At 33.7% G+C, this 15,490-nt stretch overlaps 1 protein-coding gene across 4 annotated transcripts in view; it reads right to left on the bottom strand.

Moving 5' to 3' along the window:
- Positions 1 to 2,870: 2,870 nt before the first annotated feature.
- CWC22 (CWC22 spliceosome associated protein) overlaps positions 2,871 to 15,490 on the bottom strand; it is a 32,807-nt gene continuing 20,187 nt past the window's right edge. For all 4 annotated transcript variants that reach the window (XM_085322067.1, XM_085322045.1, XM_085322059.1 and 1 more), the window contains exons 15-20: positions 11,127 to 11,204; positions 9,898 to 10,050; positions 8,601 to 8,728; positions 7,535 to 7,636; positions 7,237 to 7,433; positions 2,871 to 4,061 (exon numbers count right to left, since the gene is read on the bottom strand). In XM_085322067.1, the coding sequence (XP_085178193.1) occupies positions 3,475 to 4,061; positions 7,237 to 7,433; positions 7,535 to 7,636; positions 8,601 to 8,728; positions 9,898 to 10,050; positions 11,127 to 11,204 (1,245 nt within the window). In that variant the 3' untranslated portion in view covers positions 2,871 to 3,474. The remainder of the gene's footprint in view (positions 4,062 to 7,236; positions 7,434 to 7,534; positions 7,637 to 8,600; positions 8,729 to 9,897; positions 10,051 to 11,126; positions 11,205 to 15,490) is intronic.

Genomic DNA, 15,490 nt, shown 5'->3' with positions numbered 1-15,490 from the left:
AATATGTAAGAGGAAACTAAATATAAAAAGCAGAACATCTCTGAAGTGACCTCAAGTTTTTCCAGAGAATATAGTAATATTTTGCCTACCCCACCACTTTTAACCTATAATGAATGTTTTATGTATGATTTTAATTTAAAATATCCCTTTATTCTGCACTTTGACTTCACAATTTCTTAAAAAAGTGTTTTGCCTAATAAAAGTTTAAACTTCTCTAATTAAAAATAYGTAGAGGTACAAGTTTTCCTGTTCTCTGAAAGTTATCAGAGTAACTGGAGTCAATTATTTCTGCGGATATAATAATATTCTTGCTTTTTCAGATCCTCTAAAAAAATTAGCCTTGTAGTTGGGCACATTTCCTCAAGATTGAAGGATAAATTAGTTTAAGAATGGTCAATAAAGTTGACTCAAACAAGAAGTCCTGGGAAAAGAGATGCAGCCTCTCATTGCATCTCAGGGCTCAGAAGTTACAATCACATTTGAGAGGTAAATTTTAAGCATACAAGACCATTAATAGGTGTCACAAATTCCTTCCCAAACATCTTTTTGGTTCACACGAGTTCAGACCTAGCTGAGTCCTGAAGTTTTCTCCAGCAGCTCTCTACCTTGGCATGTAAAGGCTGTTAGTGCATGCAGCACTGCAGAAAAGCAACTAACGTCTGAACTTTGAATATTGTGAGGGACTGTGGAAATTAACATTTATCATAAATGGAAGTTTGATGACAGTTCTGTATTCAAGGAGTTACTTGCGTAAAACACATAGTAAAGAGCCAGGCTTCGACGCCTAATGTTACATTGCTTTATACATCCCCATTCACAACATGCCTTTAAGGCCAGTGATACAAATTGTTGATTACATTGCCAATGAAATAATATGTTTCCTCAATGGCATAACATCTTCACTCTTCTCCATTTCAAGACCAAGTTCAAAAAGACTAAGTCAGCCTTTTTTATGTAAGAGGTAGTCAAGCAGTTACCTGGACATTGCCCAGCTTTACCTACATTAGATGACTTCTGACAGCAGAAGTCTCTTTAAACACAGTCATAACCAGATCTGGTTGCAGCCAGGCTAATGCAATCACACTTTTAAGTAACCAGAAACAACAATTGAGTCAAATAACTAAGACAACAGAAACTGCACTCCAAGCCTTTCAGCCAAAATGCATCCTAGAGCTCACGTATAGATTATAGACTAGACGCACGAATCACTGTTACTGTGCCTGGTGGTCTGCGTTACGTTATTTGGGCTGGAAGGCCARAATACCCCCTTAGGTACTTAACAGCTCATCTTGCCTTGTTAGCTACAATATGATGTATTGCATGACGTATTGTATGAAGTGAACTTTTAGAAGCCTACTCATTCTTTCAAATTACATATAGACAAATTAAAAGTATATCTTATTAACCTAAATGACTGATGCAAACAAATAGAAATTGCATATGCAGCTAAGGCCCCAGCTGAAGTCCTAATCTCTTCTCCCCCTCAAGCAGCACAGTATTTTTGTAAATAAGTATGCAATCAAAGAAGTTCAGAGATGCCATAGTTTTAGCTGTTTTTTTCTGATCAACACATTTGGGATGAGTTTTTTTTTTTTTTTTTTTTTTAAATAAAAGATGCTTATGTTTTCACATTTATTGTTTTAATGCATTTCCATTTATTAAGGATGAAATTAACAGGCTTTTAAAACTCATACAGAATATCCGAAGCTATGGGTTTATAAAATTAATGCTATTAAACCCATAATATAGGGGAAGTATCACTAGATAAATTAAGTCTGTACACTTAAACAATCATGAATTAAAAATCATTTTGAGTATTAGTAGACAGCTATCAAAGAAAAATTACAATCAGAATTCTTCTTAGAAAGCAGTCTTTCAAAATTAACCCCTTTCCTAGAATTAAGAGATCACAAAAATGCACAGATCATTTTAAAAATGAGAAGTGCATTGGACAATAAAAAAAACCTCAACAGTTTAAATAAGATATACCTTGTGATGCAAATAGGGCATTTTTAGCTGCACAGTATAGCATGACAAAAAACCTTGGCTTTTCTCTGCAGCATGAATTTTCCATGCAAATGCTTTTGTCTGAAAAAGKTATTTCATGAAGACTTGCAGAAATATGTTCTGTTAAATACAGAAGAAAAATAATCGTTTTTCTTAGAAAAATTTTCTGTAACAAAAATTACTCAAAACTAGTCTATTTCCTTAGGAATTGTTCTATTTTCTGTTRCAAAACAGCTCAAAAATACTTTCTATAATGATTTACACGTGACAGAACACAATTTACATGTTAGAAGTGTAAGTTTTCATATGCCCACCAATAGTGCTCATTTAGCAAAGTTAAAAATGCAGTCTTCTTGGATCAGTGATAGCCTAATATACACCTATCATTTCTTTATCGTTCCTACTTGACCATGTTCACACCATTTTCTACTTTATGTCAAAAAGCTTCCAGGATTTCTTTCTCTCTAATGAGATTTAGAATCTTGACCACTGATTTGTTACTCAAATTTTAAGTGATTAGCTGAATAATTATAACTTCTAACTTGATTCATTTTAAGTATTGTAAAAGAATTTTTTTTGATAAACTTTGCTGCCAATAAAATCTAGCACTTCAAGCAATATAGTTCAAAGTGAATRAAAACTTGAACATCTTTTGCTTCTATTGCTTATCTTTTGTATACTGAAAAAGATATTCCTTACACATTACCCTTAGTGCTGGAATTTAAACCTATGTGACTAATTCATAGTTGAAATTTTTTTCTACATTTACAAGATCACAAAGATAACTAGTTCAGAGTGCTGAGATATTTTTAAACAAATTGTAAAAGTAACACAGAACAAGTTGACACACTTTCTAATGTGACATTTAAAAATGCAATATTGCAGTTTTATTTTTTAACTCTTGAAAAAATAAATCAACCGAAGTATTRTTTTCCAAAAGCTTTGTTCAGACTTGCTTCCATATTTATGGATATAAAATAGGTAATTAGCTGTAGAATGCCTGAAGCGTTTGTGCTGATATCTGTAAAGTAAGAAAAAAAACTTCTCATGTAACGTTCATACTGTAATGTGAAATTTTAAACAACACTAGCCTCAGTATCTTTGATCTTCAACTATTACCAAACTTGAAACTCAGCCTGTAAAGTAACAATTACAAATACTTGAAACTAGGTGACAAAAACACTCATTTCACTGAGATGGTAACTGCTTTATTCACAAATATAAGCAACTTTGTCTTCTCTCYCAATGAAAAATTCTTTCCAAAGGAAGAATTTAACAGAAAGATTCAATGCAGGTGTTATAAAAAAGTGGTACTGGAAAAAATGAAAAAAAATCTGCTAAAATTTACAAATGCAAACTATCACTTTTGTACAAAATCTTTTTTTAAAGAAAGTTCAGTAATAGATTTTAAAATATACAGTTTTAACAGCTCAGAAATGCACATTCATTTCAAATTCTGGTTAACCATTATTTTCGCCTGTGTGGGGAATTCTCCCTCCGTCTGTCCTCATTTTTTCTTGATTCCCTGTACTGGTCAGAATAACGGTCGTACTTCTCTCGGAGCTTCTCTGAACCATTTCTGTATCGGTCTTCCTGTTCCTCCTCTCTGGGACTTGAATTATTATGGTATCTTTCTCCAGATTTTGACCTTTCCCTTCTTCTGCTGCGATGTCCATTATCTTTACTCCAGTGTCTGTAATTTTCATCATCAGACAGAGAAGCTCTTCTCTCTGCTTTCTTTGTTTTTGAATTACTGTGTTTATTTTCTAGATCCTTGCCTCTTTCATGGTTCCTTTCCTTTCCACTATGATAACTGTCTCTGCCATTGGACTCATCTCTGTGATGATACTTATATATGTCATCCCTCTTCTGCGTTTCTCTCAAATTTCGGTGATTTCTKTCTGACTTTCTCTCAGTATCACTTCTATCTTCTTGGTGTCTCCTTCCCATTTTCTTTTCAAGTGATTTCTTCTTACTTCCTTGCTTTTTTCTGGAAACTTTATCCAATTCTCTATGTTTCTTTTGCATCCTCCTCCTTTTGGATTTAGCAGCATCTGAAATTAAAGGAAATTGTAGGAATAAGGTTGCATTTTAATTTATTATGCTTAATATGTTAAAATACGTAGAAATTTCTGGAGAAGTAATTTTGGACAAACAATTTTTATGTTTAGGTATGTATCTTGCACAGGTTTCAAAATAATGGGCTTTGATTTTAATGCTTTTTCCCACCTTAGCTGAGTATCTCCCACATGCAATGGCAAGAAACCTCCCCATTCTTTTAACCAAACAGRTAGTGATAATTTTTCAGTATCAATCAGACTAAGAGAACTCTTCTTGAAATAGAAGGACCAAACACAGGAGCTGTGAAGTCACACATCAAAGTACTCTTACAAATAATTTATTTTAGAAAGATCACTTTTCCCAGACCATCCATTCTCTAAAARTTGTTTCTTCTCCCAATTACTTTCTGGAAAAGCTTATCAGTCAAAGAGATTAAAGACAACAGATGTGGAAAAAAAAAAGTCTCCAACACTGTCCTCAGAGGAAACAAAGGCATGTTGAAATTGCACGAGATAGCAGTATTGCAGCAGCGTGGCAGTGGCTCTCAGGCTCGTTTTCAGGAGAGACAGTGCCAGCTTGTCAACAATTTACARTCAGCTCTAAGGCCATAGAAAAGAAGGCCACAAGGTACTGCCACTAGGAACCACAGGATATTATTTTACATTAATACCCAGAAAGCTTGAAAAGTGTCTACTGTAAACTGGGAATATATATTAGTTGTAAGTGAAAGATGAAAATATCATGATTGCTAAAGTGTTGCAGAAATTGTAAAGTTCACAAGAAATTTAAAATATTAACAGGACTCACTTTGGTAAAACCTTAATATTCCTAAAAAACACTTAAGTTACAAAACTATGACTGAATGAAAGCAACGGCAGTATAGTTGCTTTAAAGCTAGTAAAGAYTGTCTTTAATTGACTTGCTTTCTATTAGCGAAGGTTACATTTTCCTCGCCTATGTTCTTTCCAAGAGCCAAGTTTTATATTTGCCTCAGAAACAGTCAAGCTTATGAACTAACCAGAGAGACAGTAGTGTTTATCTCCTTAGTGGAAGCGGTTTTGCTCTTCCTGCTTACTCTTTATAAGGAATCTTTAAATTTTATTCAACAGATGTGACAAGCTTTAGCAGTAATGGTAAACACACTGAAGTTACAGCCATTGAGAACAACACATTTTTTTCACCTTAYTGTATAAATTACAGTATCACATCACTCAACTCTTCTGTTCATCTTTGGAAAATATCACAGGCATAAACTGATTTAGTAGTACATTAAACACCTGAATTTTACAGCAGCTGGCTAATCTCCTGTCTCAAATAAGGCTTACTGGCACTCTAAGATGTGATGACAAATCACTTCAGTTAGTTAAAAAAAAAAAGAAAAAGAAAAAGAAAAAAAAAGAAGAAAAGTTTTAAAATCTGTGTTCTCCACATTATTTTACATCCAACAGAATATGGAAAGAGACTCCAGAAAATAAACACAAAGAAATAAGCTGTTTTGAATACAGACAGATTTGGTTCTCTGGTAGCCCTGTTTTGTCTGGCCTGACCTGTCCAGCTGAGCTGGCTGAAGTTGCACACAGTAACTGTCAGTAAAAATAATCTCTAATTTAGTTGTATGCTCAGTCTCTCAATTGCCAATAAGCTATTTTTCTACTTTCTCTTATATACTGTATTGTTAAAACAATGAAATACTGTAGCACACTCCTCTGAAAAATGCTTTTCAAGATTCCACTGAGTTATTTTAAGATTTGAAAAGCTGCAAACACAGGAAGACTCGGAGTTATAATCATTAACGGGCCTTCGTTTTGTAGCAAACCTGAACGATGTTTACCATTAGAAAACAGAGTTATCTCAAATTAATGTTCGACACTGTATTTTACCACGCAAGAGGCAGGAAAAAYGAGTAAGCCAAATCAGGCTGCTAAGCTACTGAAATGTAAGTTTTAATGGATCTGTTCCTGAAGAAGGGGCAAATGGTGGAAGACAAGGTCCTAAAATTACAAAAAGGAAGTGTTCGTACTAGCAGACTGCAGACTCAGTTGGTTTGTCACTAAGGACTTACCTCTCTGGTTCCTATCAAGCAGCTCAGCAGAGCTGCAGCTGTCTATGCAGAGGCCATCTGGCTCTTTGCTGAACTAACGCCTCTCTGACCCGGTTTAACTGTGCCCTCCTCGAGCGCTTTGTCGTCATTAACGCGATAGCTTCATAACGACACGCGTATCGGAGTTCACACCGTAAGATTGCAACATAGAAATGCATTTCCAAGGCTTGAGTAATTCATACTGCTTTTTCTTCTATTAATCAACACTTTCATTCCTAAGGCACGTAATCAATCAAATTAACTTTGAATCAGCAAGCTTCTGAACTACAGAAAGTCATGCTGTGTTATCATCTGCTCACATTATATACTATAGGGGACACTGCACACCAACTCCTGCTAGCCTGTACTTTACAATTAAGCAATGTTTATGATACTTCATATCAAATAGCAGGTTTTGTATCAGTAGGATGATATAAGATGCTGAACACTAATTACAATGCATAAAACTATTATATAACAAGTTGCCGGTAAAAGCTAATTCTTCCTTGGACATTCCTCATTAGACAAGAAATTTCACTGTTTCCACACACAAACTCTTTCCAAGGAACAAGAATCAAAAACGGAGACTTTGCGAACAAAACTAAACACATTGCTAAAATGAGCAACGTCTCGTCTGACTCGTGGAGAGGCACATATTTACAAGGAAGGACACAAGAAGCATCGAAATCATGCAACCAAAGCCAGGGAAAACGTCCTATACTATCAGTCTTTACAGTTCACCAGTATATTTGCCACAGAGATATTGCTAGGGAGTCATTCTCACCTCTCCATTCCCCAATGAACCAAAATGATGGCTCTATGCAACAGGTATCAACTATGTAAGATGATCATTGAGAAAACATGCTCCTCAAGCATTTCAGGTTCTAAAAATGGAAATCGTTTTTTCCAACTTCTTAAAGTTTCCACAAGCAAAATGTAGTATTTTAAAACTAAAAACTGTAAGTGTTTAAAAACATAAGTTTTTACCACACAAAATAAATACAATCTACACTTTTTTCCTCTGAACACATACATATATGTATGTATAGACTGAAGAGAAGAAAATACTTATAGTTAGTGTGTAATACCTGAGTCACTGCTGTCGTCACTGCTAGTTGAGGAGTCACTGCTACTGGATGTCTCTGAGCTACTACTGCTACTGTCAGAATCTGAATCTGAAGAAGAGTCGGTCTCAGAAGACAAAGAGGAATCTGATGACTCAACATCTTGTTTTTGTGTCATTATCATCTTTGGTGCATTTTTCAGATGCTCCCGTAATTCATCCCTGATTAACAAAAAAAATTTTTTTTAATCTTTAAACTGAGGGGGAAAGGAAGGAGGGAGAACAAATAAATATCAAATCAGAAGACCAAAAATGTTCCTCACGTTAGTCCTCCAAGGCCAATAGAAGTGAAGAAATTGATGGCAAAGCGAGTGTTCCTTGGGTTATCCCGAGGCAATAATCCCTCAAAGAAAGGCTGCAATGTTCTGTTGAAAACAAGCATCTAAATTAAGTATCATGCTGGCCTAGCACCAACTCTCATTTACATTCACAAACTGAAATAAACTATACAATATCCATAGGATAGCAGAACTTTTTGTTCATGCATTTTTAAATAGTTTCACTGCTTACACCTATGACTTATCCAAACAAAATGCTCTTCTGAGCATAGCAGAAGAAGTCTTAGTAATTTAGGCTTATTCTTATGCAGAAAAATTACACATTTCACTGTCAGATTATGACAACAGTTTGATTCCATGCAGCCCTGAAAAGACCTGTCTGAACAGTAGCCTGTGATAGCGAAGCATTTTATGGTGATGACCATGAAATTCCTCCAAGGCCTACATACCTATATTGAAATTCTATCAAACTGGGCCCCTATAAACAGTTTTATGTTCAAGTTTACATGGGCTAAAGTGCCTACTAAATATATCATAATATGTATAAAAAAAAACTTGATCTCTCTAGTAACTGAGGGCAGTGCTGTAATGCAATTCATCACAATGCATGCATGTTTAGAAGAATACATTAGTTACATTATACTTAAGGATAAGTGACCAGTCCTAGAAAAATCTGAATAAATAGTTCRGTGCTTTTTTCTAAAATCTGTCAGGAAAAGCAGCCACAGTAATGCAGCCATACTATGTTAAGCTAACAGAATACACAAAAATAAATGGACTTGCATTTGGAAAATTATTATACTAGTTCAACTATCATTGGAGAAAAACTTAACAAAATAGATCCTGTAAATATTCATGTACATACACATACTCTACCCAAATCAATTGTAATATTGAATTTAAAGGGACTAGCTGCAATGTGTAGAATTACAGATGAGCTTATTAAGTATTGTGTCTAAAGAACTGCAGTCTTAGTTGAATTTGAAAATACAGTTTTTGCATGAACATAAATGCATTCAATGAACAATTTTGAAATAAAATTTCAACTTACTCATCTTTTAATCTTGCATTTAGATTAGGAAGTCCCATATATTCACTAAGTTCCTGAAAGAATATTTTGACAAAAATTCTACTAGAGGATGTGGTAGTTTCTTCACTCAGTATTATACATTCAAGAACCTGAGGAAAAAAAAATGTAAATATACAGTCTTTTATTAATCCTTAAAAAAATAAGAGCAGGATATAATATCCTTTGACCTATAGGTACAAATGCATTACCTACCACCCCACATTAATTATAGATAACACACTCATCAGCCAAAGAGCTAGCAGTTTCAGACTTTAAAGGAAAATAATTTCAATAATCTCAAAATAAGATTTTTATAAGACTTTAATCTTAGCTTTTTATTTTGTCCTTTGTCCTACTGAAGTTACAATAAAGATTTTTTTCTTTTTTTTTCTTTTTTTTTTTTTTTTTTTTTTTGAGGGGCCTAAGGAGATGAATTCTAGAATTTCTGGTCAAAAATTTTCTTCCTCAAAATTAGGTTCTACCACCTGGCAGAAGTTTCTGACCACATTAAAGCTAGCAATTCTTTAAGAATTTATTTTGTCCAAGAAAGAAATGTCCATGAAAGAAAAGCAAGTGTGTAAACTTTTGGGAAGATTTGAGAGTTAAGTTTTATAGAGGTGAATATTTGGAACTGACTTGTGTATGCTTGGTAAGAAAAAACATAACTTAGTTTGAAAAGCAGAAGTAACTTTTTATATGTTAGCACATTCTACACAAGTGGTTTGGATAAAGAATGCCAGTTAGCTTGGGCTGTGTAGCAATAGAATAGAATAGTTTGGAAAGATAAGTTAGGTTAAAACTCATTTCTTGCTTTTTAATGTACCAACATGTCATATGACAGAATCTGTCATTATTCATTCAGCACTTAAATCAAAATGACAGTATTTTAAAATTTCCAGTGATTATGAAGAATTTTTATTTTAAAAAGAATTTGAAAAGGTTTCTTTTGATTTATTTTTCAGAGACACTTCTGCTATTTACATTGCTGATTAAAAGTTCTGAATGCTAAAAAAGTACTTTTTAATCAATCAATTCCAGCTGAGTTCTGTAAAATAACAGCTCAAATCAACTAATTAAAAACTGGGTGGGTGGGAGGCACACACAATTGTTCAGTGTGTACAAAACGGTATTTAAAATAATCCTATTTGCTAAAAATACAAGTATCTCCAAAACGTAGAATAAAGACTAAAATCACAATGTATTGCATATTATTTCTGAATACTGGAGATTAATTACTGAAAGAGAAATKAAACCTAGGACAAAAGCCTTTTCTACTTACGCTCCAGGGTATTGAATCTGTGTACAGTAGATGAGCAAACATCTTGGCAACATTTCTCAATTTGTTTGTTTCCAAACGATGAATGGTATCATATTGTTCCTTGAAAATAGCTTCAAAGGATTCCATGTATTCCTTTTTTAACATGCAGAAACGCTGAAACAACATTGTACAATTTAAACCACCAGATTAAACAAAACATTAAACATGCAAATAACTTGCATGTAAATGATCTAATGATACAAATATTTAACTGACACTTAGAGAAGAAAATACCTTTAAATGGATACATTTTAGTGCTTTAAGCAGTTTGTCAGAACAAGAAACTCATCTGCATTGCAAAGTAGTAATTACCAATTTTGACCTACAGCAATATTATACAGAGATTTTTTTTTACTTCCACACATCTAGTACGCTCACCTGACGTAACCCCATCAAATGCATCTTTTTCATGACATCATTGAAGGCCTATTTAAAATTAGGGAGGCAGCAGGGAACAGAGGCAAGACATTTTGGTCGTAAACATTCCAAGGAACATGCAAACTAACACGTATATTCTAATGATTTGGGGTATGCATATTCATATGGTCAGTGCTTCATAACACAAGGTCAGTTGAAATATCTCTTCAAATACTGGATAATAAAAACCCACAAATTAAAAAACACTCTCCCTTTTGGCATACCTGCTTCTGCTTCTGAGAAGACAAGTATTTTTACTTAACTGGTTGGTTCTGTCAGTATTATAAGAAGAGAAAACTTAACCAAGAAATAAATCAAAACTAAAATAGCAATTAGTTATACAAAAATGAAAGAGTCAGCTGTTTACCATTAAAAAATAGTCAGTCAGTCTTGCACTCTAAATAAACAGCTCTTAATGAAATGGTGAAAGAAAGAAGTTTCCAAAGTCCATCTCCACCACTATAAAAAGGATCTTTTCTAGTAACTCAGAACACTTTTACTTCCTAGTAAGTATCATGCCTTTGCTACTGATTTATTTTTCTACCACAATGAGGAAAAGAAAGGGACAGGGCAGAAAGCAAGAGTAAGAGAAAGTGAGTTCTCTCATTCTGCATTCACTATGCTTATTACAACCAAAACATTAAATCAATCAACTAATACAACTATTTTCAGAATAAATCAATCTGATTTACCCATTAAAAGATAAGTTTCAGACACACAAAAATTAAAGTCAATGAAATTATCTACTACGAAGCGAGTAAAACAGAACTCACCCCTGCCAGTAACCCGAAGAATTTCTCATACGTTCTTTGCTGAGCACAGCAGTCAAGTATCATATTGCACAGTTCTTTCTGGTTTGAGATAAAACAAAATTTTCTCTATGTAAGTGTGYTGTAGCAGTAAAAGAAATCATTAGTAAGCATCAAAATATGGAAGATTTCCTCATGCGGATGCTACCTTTGAAACAAGAATGTTTAAACAAAACTTAATTGGTGACATCAATACTTTTCTGAATTTCTCATGCTTTGGAAGTTACTTGAAGCCTAAATATGAATTTTTGCCATTTAAATTTCCATTCTACAGAAGAAATAATGTCAAAAAAACTTAAAAACTGACTTCATCGCACTGCTATAAAGGAGTGCTTAAAARGGGATGTTTCTTTAATAGCATCAATCCCTGCATTTATAGAAAATTAAGATAAAGAAATTTATGTTAAAGTATAACAGAGAAACACCCAGAACAAACAGCATCTAAAGATGCTTAGCACATATTCACACCTTGATTTCAGAACTTTAGGCTTTGATACTGTAGAGTAGCTATATGCTTACATAAATGTGAGTAGGAACTGATAGCTCATGCATGAAAAGTTAAACATGCATACATCTTTGCACAAATCCTAATGTAATTATTTCATTTTTAAACCAAATTTAATGTAAGTGTTGTGTATAATTGTTCATATTTTTCATCATAAAATTAGCTATGTAGTAGTTCAAGCACAAGAATTGGAATTTTAAATCCTAAGTATAATATAAAGAGCAAAAAGCAGAAAACAAAACAAAAAGCAATCTTTCTTTCTGGGGTTGGAGATGAGTGAGAAGAAAAGACAAAGAAAATCTATAAAACAGAGCCCAATATTAATCCAACAGAAATTCCTTTATTATTCTTTTTATCTTACACAAGTTTACTGTAACATTTACCAGATTTAATATTCTCCCACTTATACCATTCTTTCAAACATTCATTCTGAAAAGAAAGTTTGCTCACCATACACACAACTCAAAACTAATAAAAAGACAACCATGTTAAACACAAAAAAAGAAAAATAACTCTCTCCAAATATTGAAGCAGTAATGCAAACCTACACTTGCAAATGTGTTTAAAGATGTTTTTTCACTGTCACATTGTGTTAGCTTGATGTATTAAAGTGTGTATTAGCTTTTTATATTCTCCTCCTGTTTTACAGTAACACTACAGTTAATCAGCTTTTAAACAATAAAACAGGGTAAAGTGCTGATGCCATTGCTAGTAAAGTCAGCAAGATTTGAAAAACAAATTACTTTCTCCTCATTTTAAATGCAATTACAACATTGGTATCCCCTGTGGTTTACAGTAATTAAATATTTTAACATTTTAATTAAATATTACAATGATTTCTAGAAGAGTATCTTGAGTAGTCATGCACATGAAAATAGATTTGGTCACAAAAACATTCTTGCTCGTATTATCAAAATGACCCAAGGTTAGGTCTAGAGTAACTGTCTTCCAGATTAAAAATTAACAAACTTTAAAATGATGTAATTATTTTTTGAGAGATGTGACAAGTTCACATAGCAATTTTACTTTCATTTATAGCTTTAAAGGTTAGTTAACTCACTTCCCTGCTCTGTGTGATAACACCTCTGATGTTGTTTATGGCACTAACAGCCTGTGGTTTTACATCCATTATTTGCTTTAAAGAATGCAGTAAATTTATTTCTTAATTTTACGGGCAATCTATATACTGCATCGCTCAAAGGTTTTCATGTAATACTGAACAAGTGACTATTCAGCTTACTTGAGAAAATAAATACAGCTATTCAATCATGAAGCAAATAAATACTTCAAAAGTATCTTTCAAAAGTCCCATACAGATGGGGTGAATAATCTTCTTTCATAAAAATCTTCAATTCAACAACGTATCAGGAGAAAATGGCACTTTCAGAAACTGCTGAGACAGCATACAAGGGGAAAGATCCTTCTAAATACGTTGTGTTGCTTATGGTCCTTCCTAAACACTTATTACACTGGCTTTTTTCAGAGTATGACAGTGGGCTGAACAGACCTTGGCCCAACCTGGTGTGCCAAGTATCATAGTGTATTTAAAGATGCTGAAGGGTAAACCAGGAAAAGACTCAAAGACAACAGATTTGCCTTTTATTCCCCAGCTTTACCATAAAAAAAACACACACACACCCTGCCAACTCTGCATTCTCTTACATGAAGSCAACGTTAATGCATATGGAAGAGCTAAACTCCGCTGTCTCACCCCCCTCTCATCACAGGTTCCTTTTTACAGTTAGTACATTTTTTCCCCTTTTTACTATTTTTTTCCCTTAATACTAGCATTCAGCTAAGACTGAGCTGACCGCCAGACTGCCTCCAMGAGGAGGTCTCACTCTCCCCTCCCCAGCTATAGGGGATGTCTTCCCCACCTCCCCTCCCAGGCTACCCTGCCATTCTGCTCCTTCCCTTGCACATACAAGCTCCCCAACTGCAAGACCTGCCCCCACATGTCCAGTGTACAACTATCCAGGCCACTACTTTTGTTTCTGCAATAATACGTGGAACTGAARGAATTGACCTGCTGAAAATAAACCTAGTGAAGGACATAAGTTGCTTTAAATCGATATCAAATTGAAATTACGTGAAATCAATGCTTTGTATTTTATACAAACTTGCACCGTTTTCACAAATCCTGTTTCTCTTCTTCCCCCTTTTATTTTAGCTGAAGGAAAGGTTTATTTTATTCGATCTTACTACCCTTAAACTTTCTCTACTGTTGCATATTTTGATTAATAATTGTCATGACTATTTTTCTTTTCCTTCAGCATCTTTCTTCATTCTCTTCTTCAGTTCTCAAAGTTACTTTTTAAACTGAAGGTAAAACAATGGAAGGTCTTTCAGTAGCAGATGGCTTTTTGAAAAAGTGGTATTGGCTACCACCGTACTGCCTCCAGGTCTATCCTGTGTTTGCTCAGCTGATGGCCTTTCTCAATTTCTATTATCCTTATATTTACCCTTTTTTTAACCTCAGGTTTTTTTTAAGTTCCAGCACTGTATATTTAAAGCTGAACATGGTTATCAAAGTCTTGCTCAAATTAGATCTGTAACATTTTATGCAGGAATCATTAACTGGATATAATGATACATACACATTCAACTGTGCAGCTCAAAATATGCTGCTTGCTACAATACACAAGGAGGAGGCTGGTAAAATAATAAGCTAAAGCTACACAGTACCCACTTCCCTGCAACCTGGAATTAAGGCACAAAGCTTAACTTTAATGCTACAGAGGTAATTTGAGAAATTCTGCCTGTTCAGGATAAATACACRTTTGGAATACAAAGGTCTAGTCAGGCTTCTAGCTACTGTTTGTTATCCATAACCCACAAATACAGCATAATTCTGTATATCTTCTATACCTTCATTCTTGTAGACATCAACATATACCACAACATACATAGGAAGTGTTAAGGCAATGAGCTTTCTGATTATATCACAAAACCTTTGACCACATTAACATGTTTATTAATGTCAAGRATATGCAATTATGCAAAAATATTTTATATTTCTTGGAAGTATTTTAAAAACAGTATCACCTACCACATTCATAAAGAATGTGAAACCTACTGCCCAGAAAATACAAATAGAAGATTAAGCTAAAGTGCTCAAGATAGTTGAAAATTAGTCTTAGAATTTTTTTAAAATGTGCTTTCAGGTAGAAAAGATCAGGAAGAAAGCTGAAAAATTAAAGCTTATCAAAAATGACAGAGCTTATTATGTCAGGTAAAGCCATCCAGAYGGCAGAAATGAAGTTACTGCATAGTTAGATTTAATTTGAAAATAAACTTTGTAATGAGAATTTTAAATTTGCCCTGATTGTTAAGAAATAAAAACCTCATTAAATGACACTTTAGTCAAATGCTCTAGTACCTGCCTCTCATGATAACTAATATTCATTAGTAGAGCTAGCATGGAGAATGAACTTTTACCTGTAAGATCTYCTCTAGGTTAGAACTGTGGTCAATAGGAAGGATTTATGAAAAAAATAAACAATGATGAAAAAAACATGATGTCATAACTTTTCCTACAGTTGATCTAAATAATAATTTTCTTACAAGAACAAATCAACTTTAAATATCCTTGCAAGAATTTAGCAAATGCTTTAGGAATTTCTCAAGATTGTATGAAGCTCAGAAGTACAAAATGAAATTTAGGTAAGATGCATCACCTTGAAATACAGGTTACTGATACTTTCAGTATAAGGAAAGCAAAGACCAAAGAAGTACTTTATGGTTAAAATTTAAATCCTATATTTTGCTTTGATACGGATGGCAGTGGATTTTTTTTTTTTTTTTTTTTTTTTTTTTTTTTTTT

This window comes from Rhea americana, unplaced genomic scaffold, assembly GCF_003343005.1.
Source record: "Rhea americana isolate MKP2758 unplaced genomic scaffold, rheAme1 scaffold_12, whole genome shotgun sequence".
Lineage (NCBI taxonomy): Eukaryota > Metazoa > Chordata > Aves > Rheiformes > Rheidae > Rhea > Rhea americana.
Note: the sequence above shows the minus strand (reverse complement) of the source record. Positions and strands in the feature narration are given on the sequence as shown.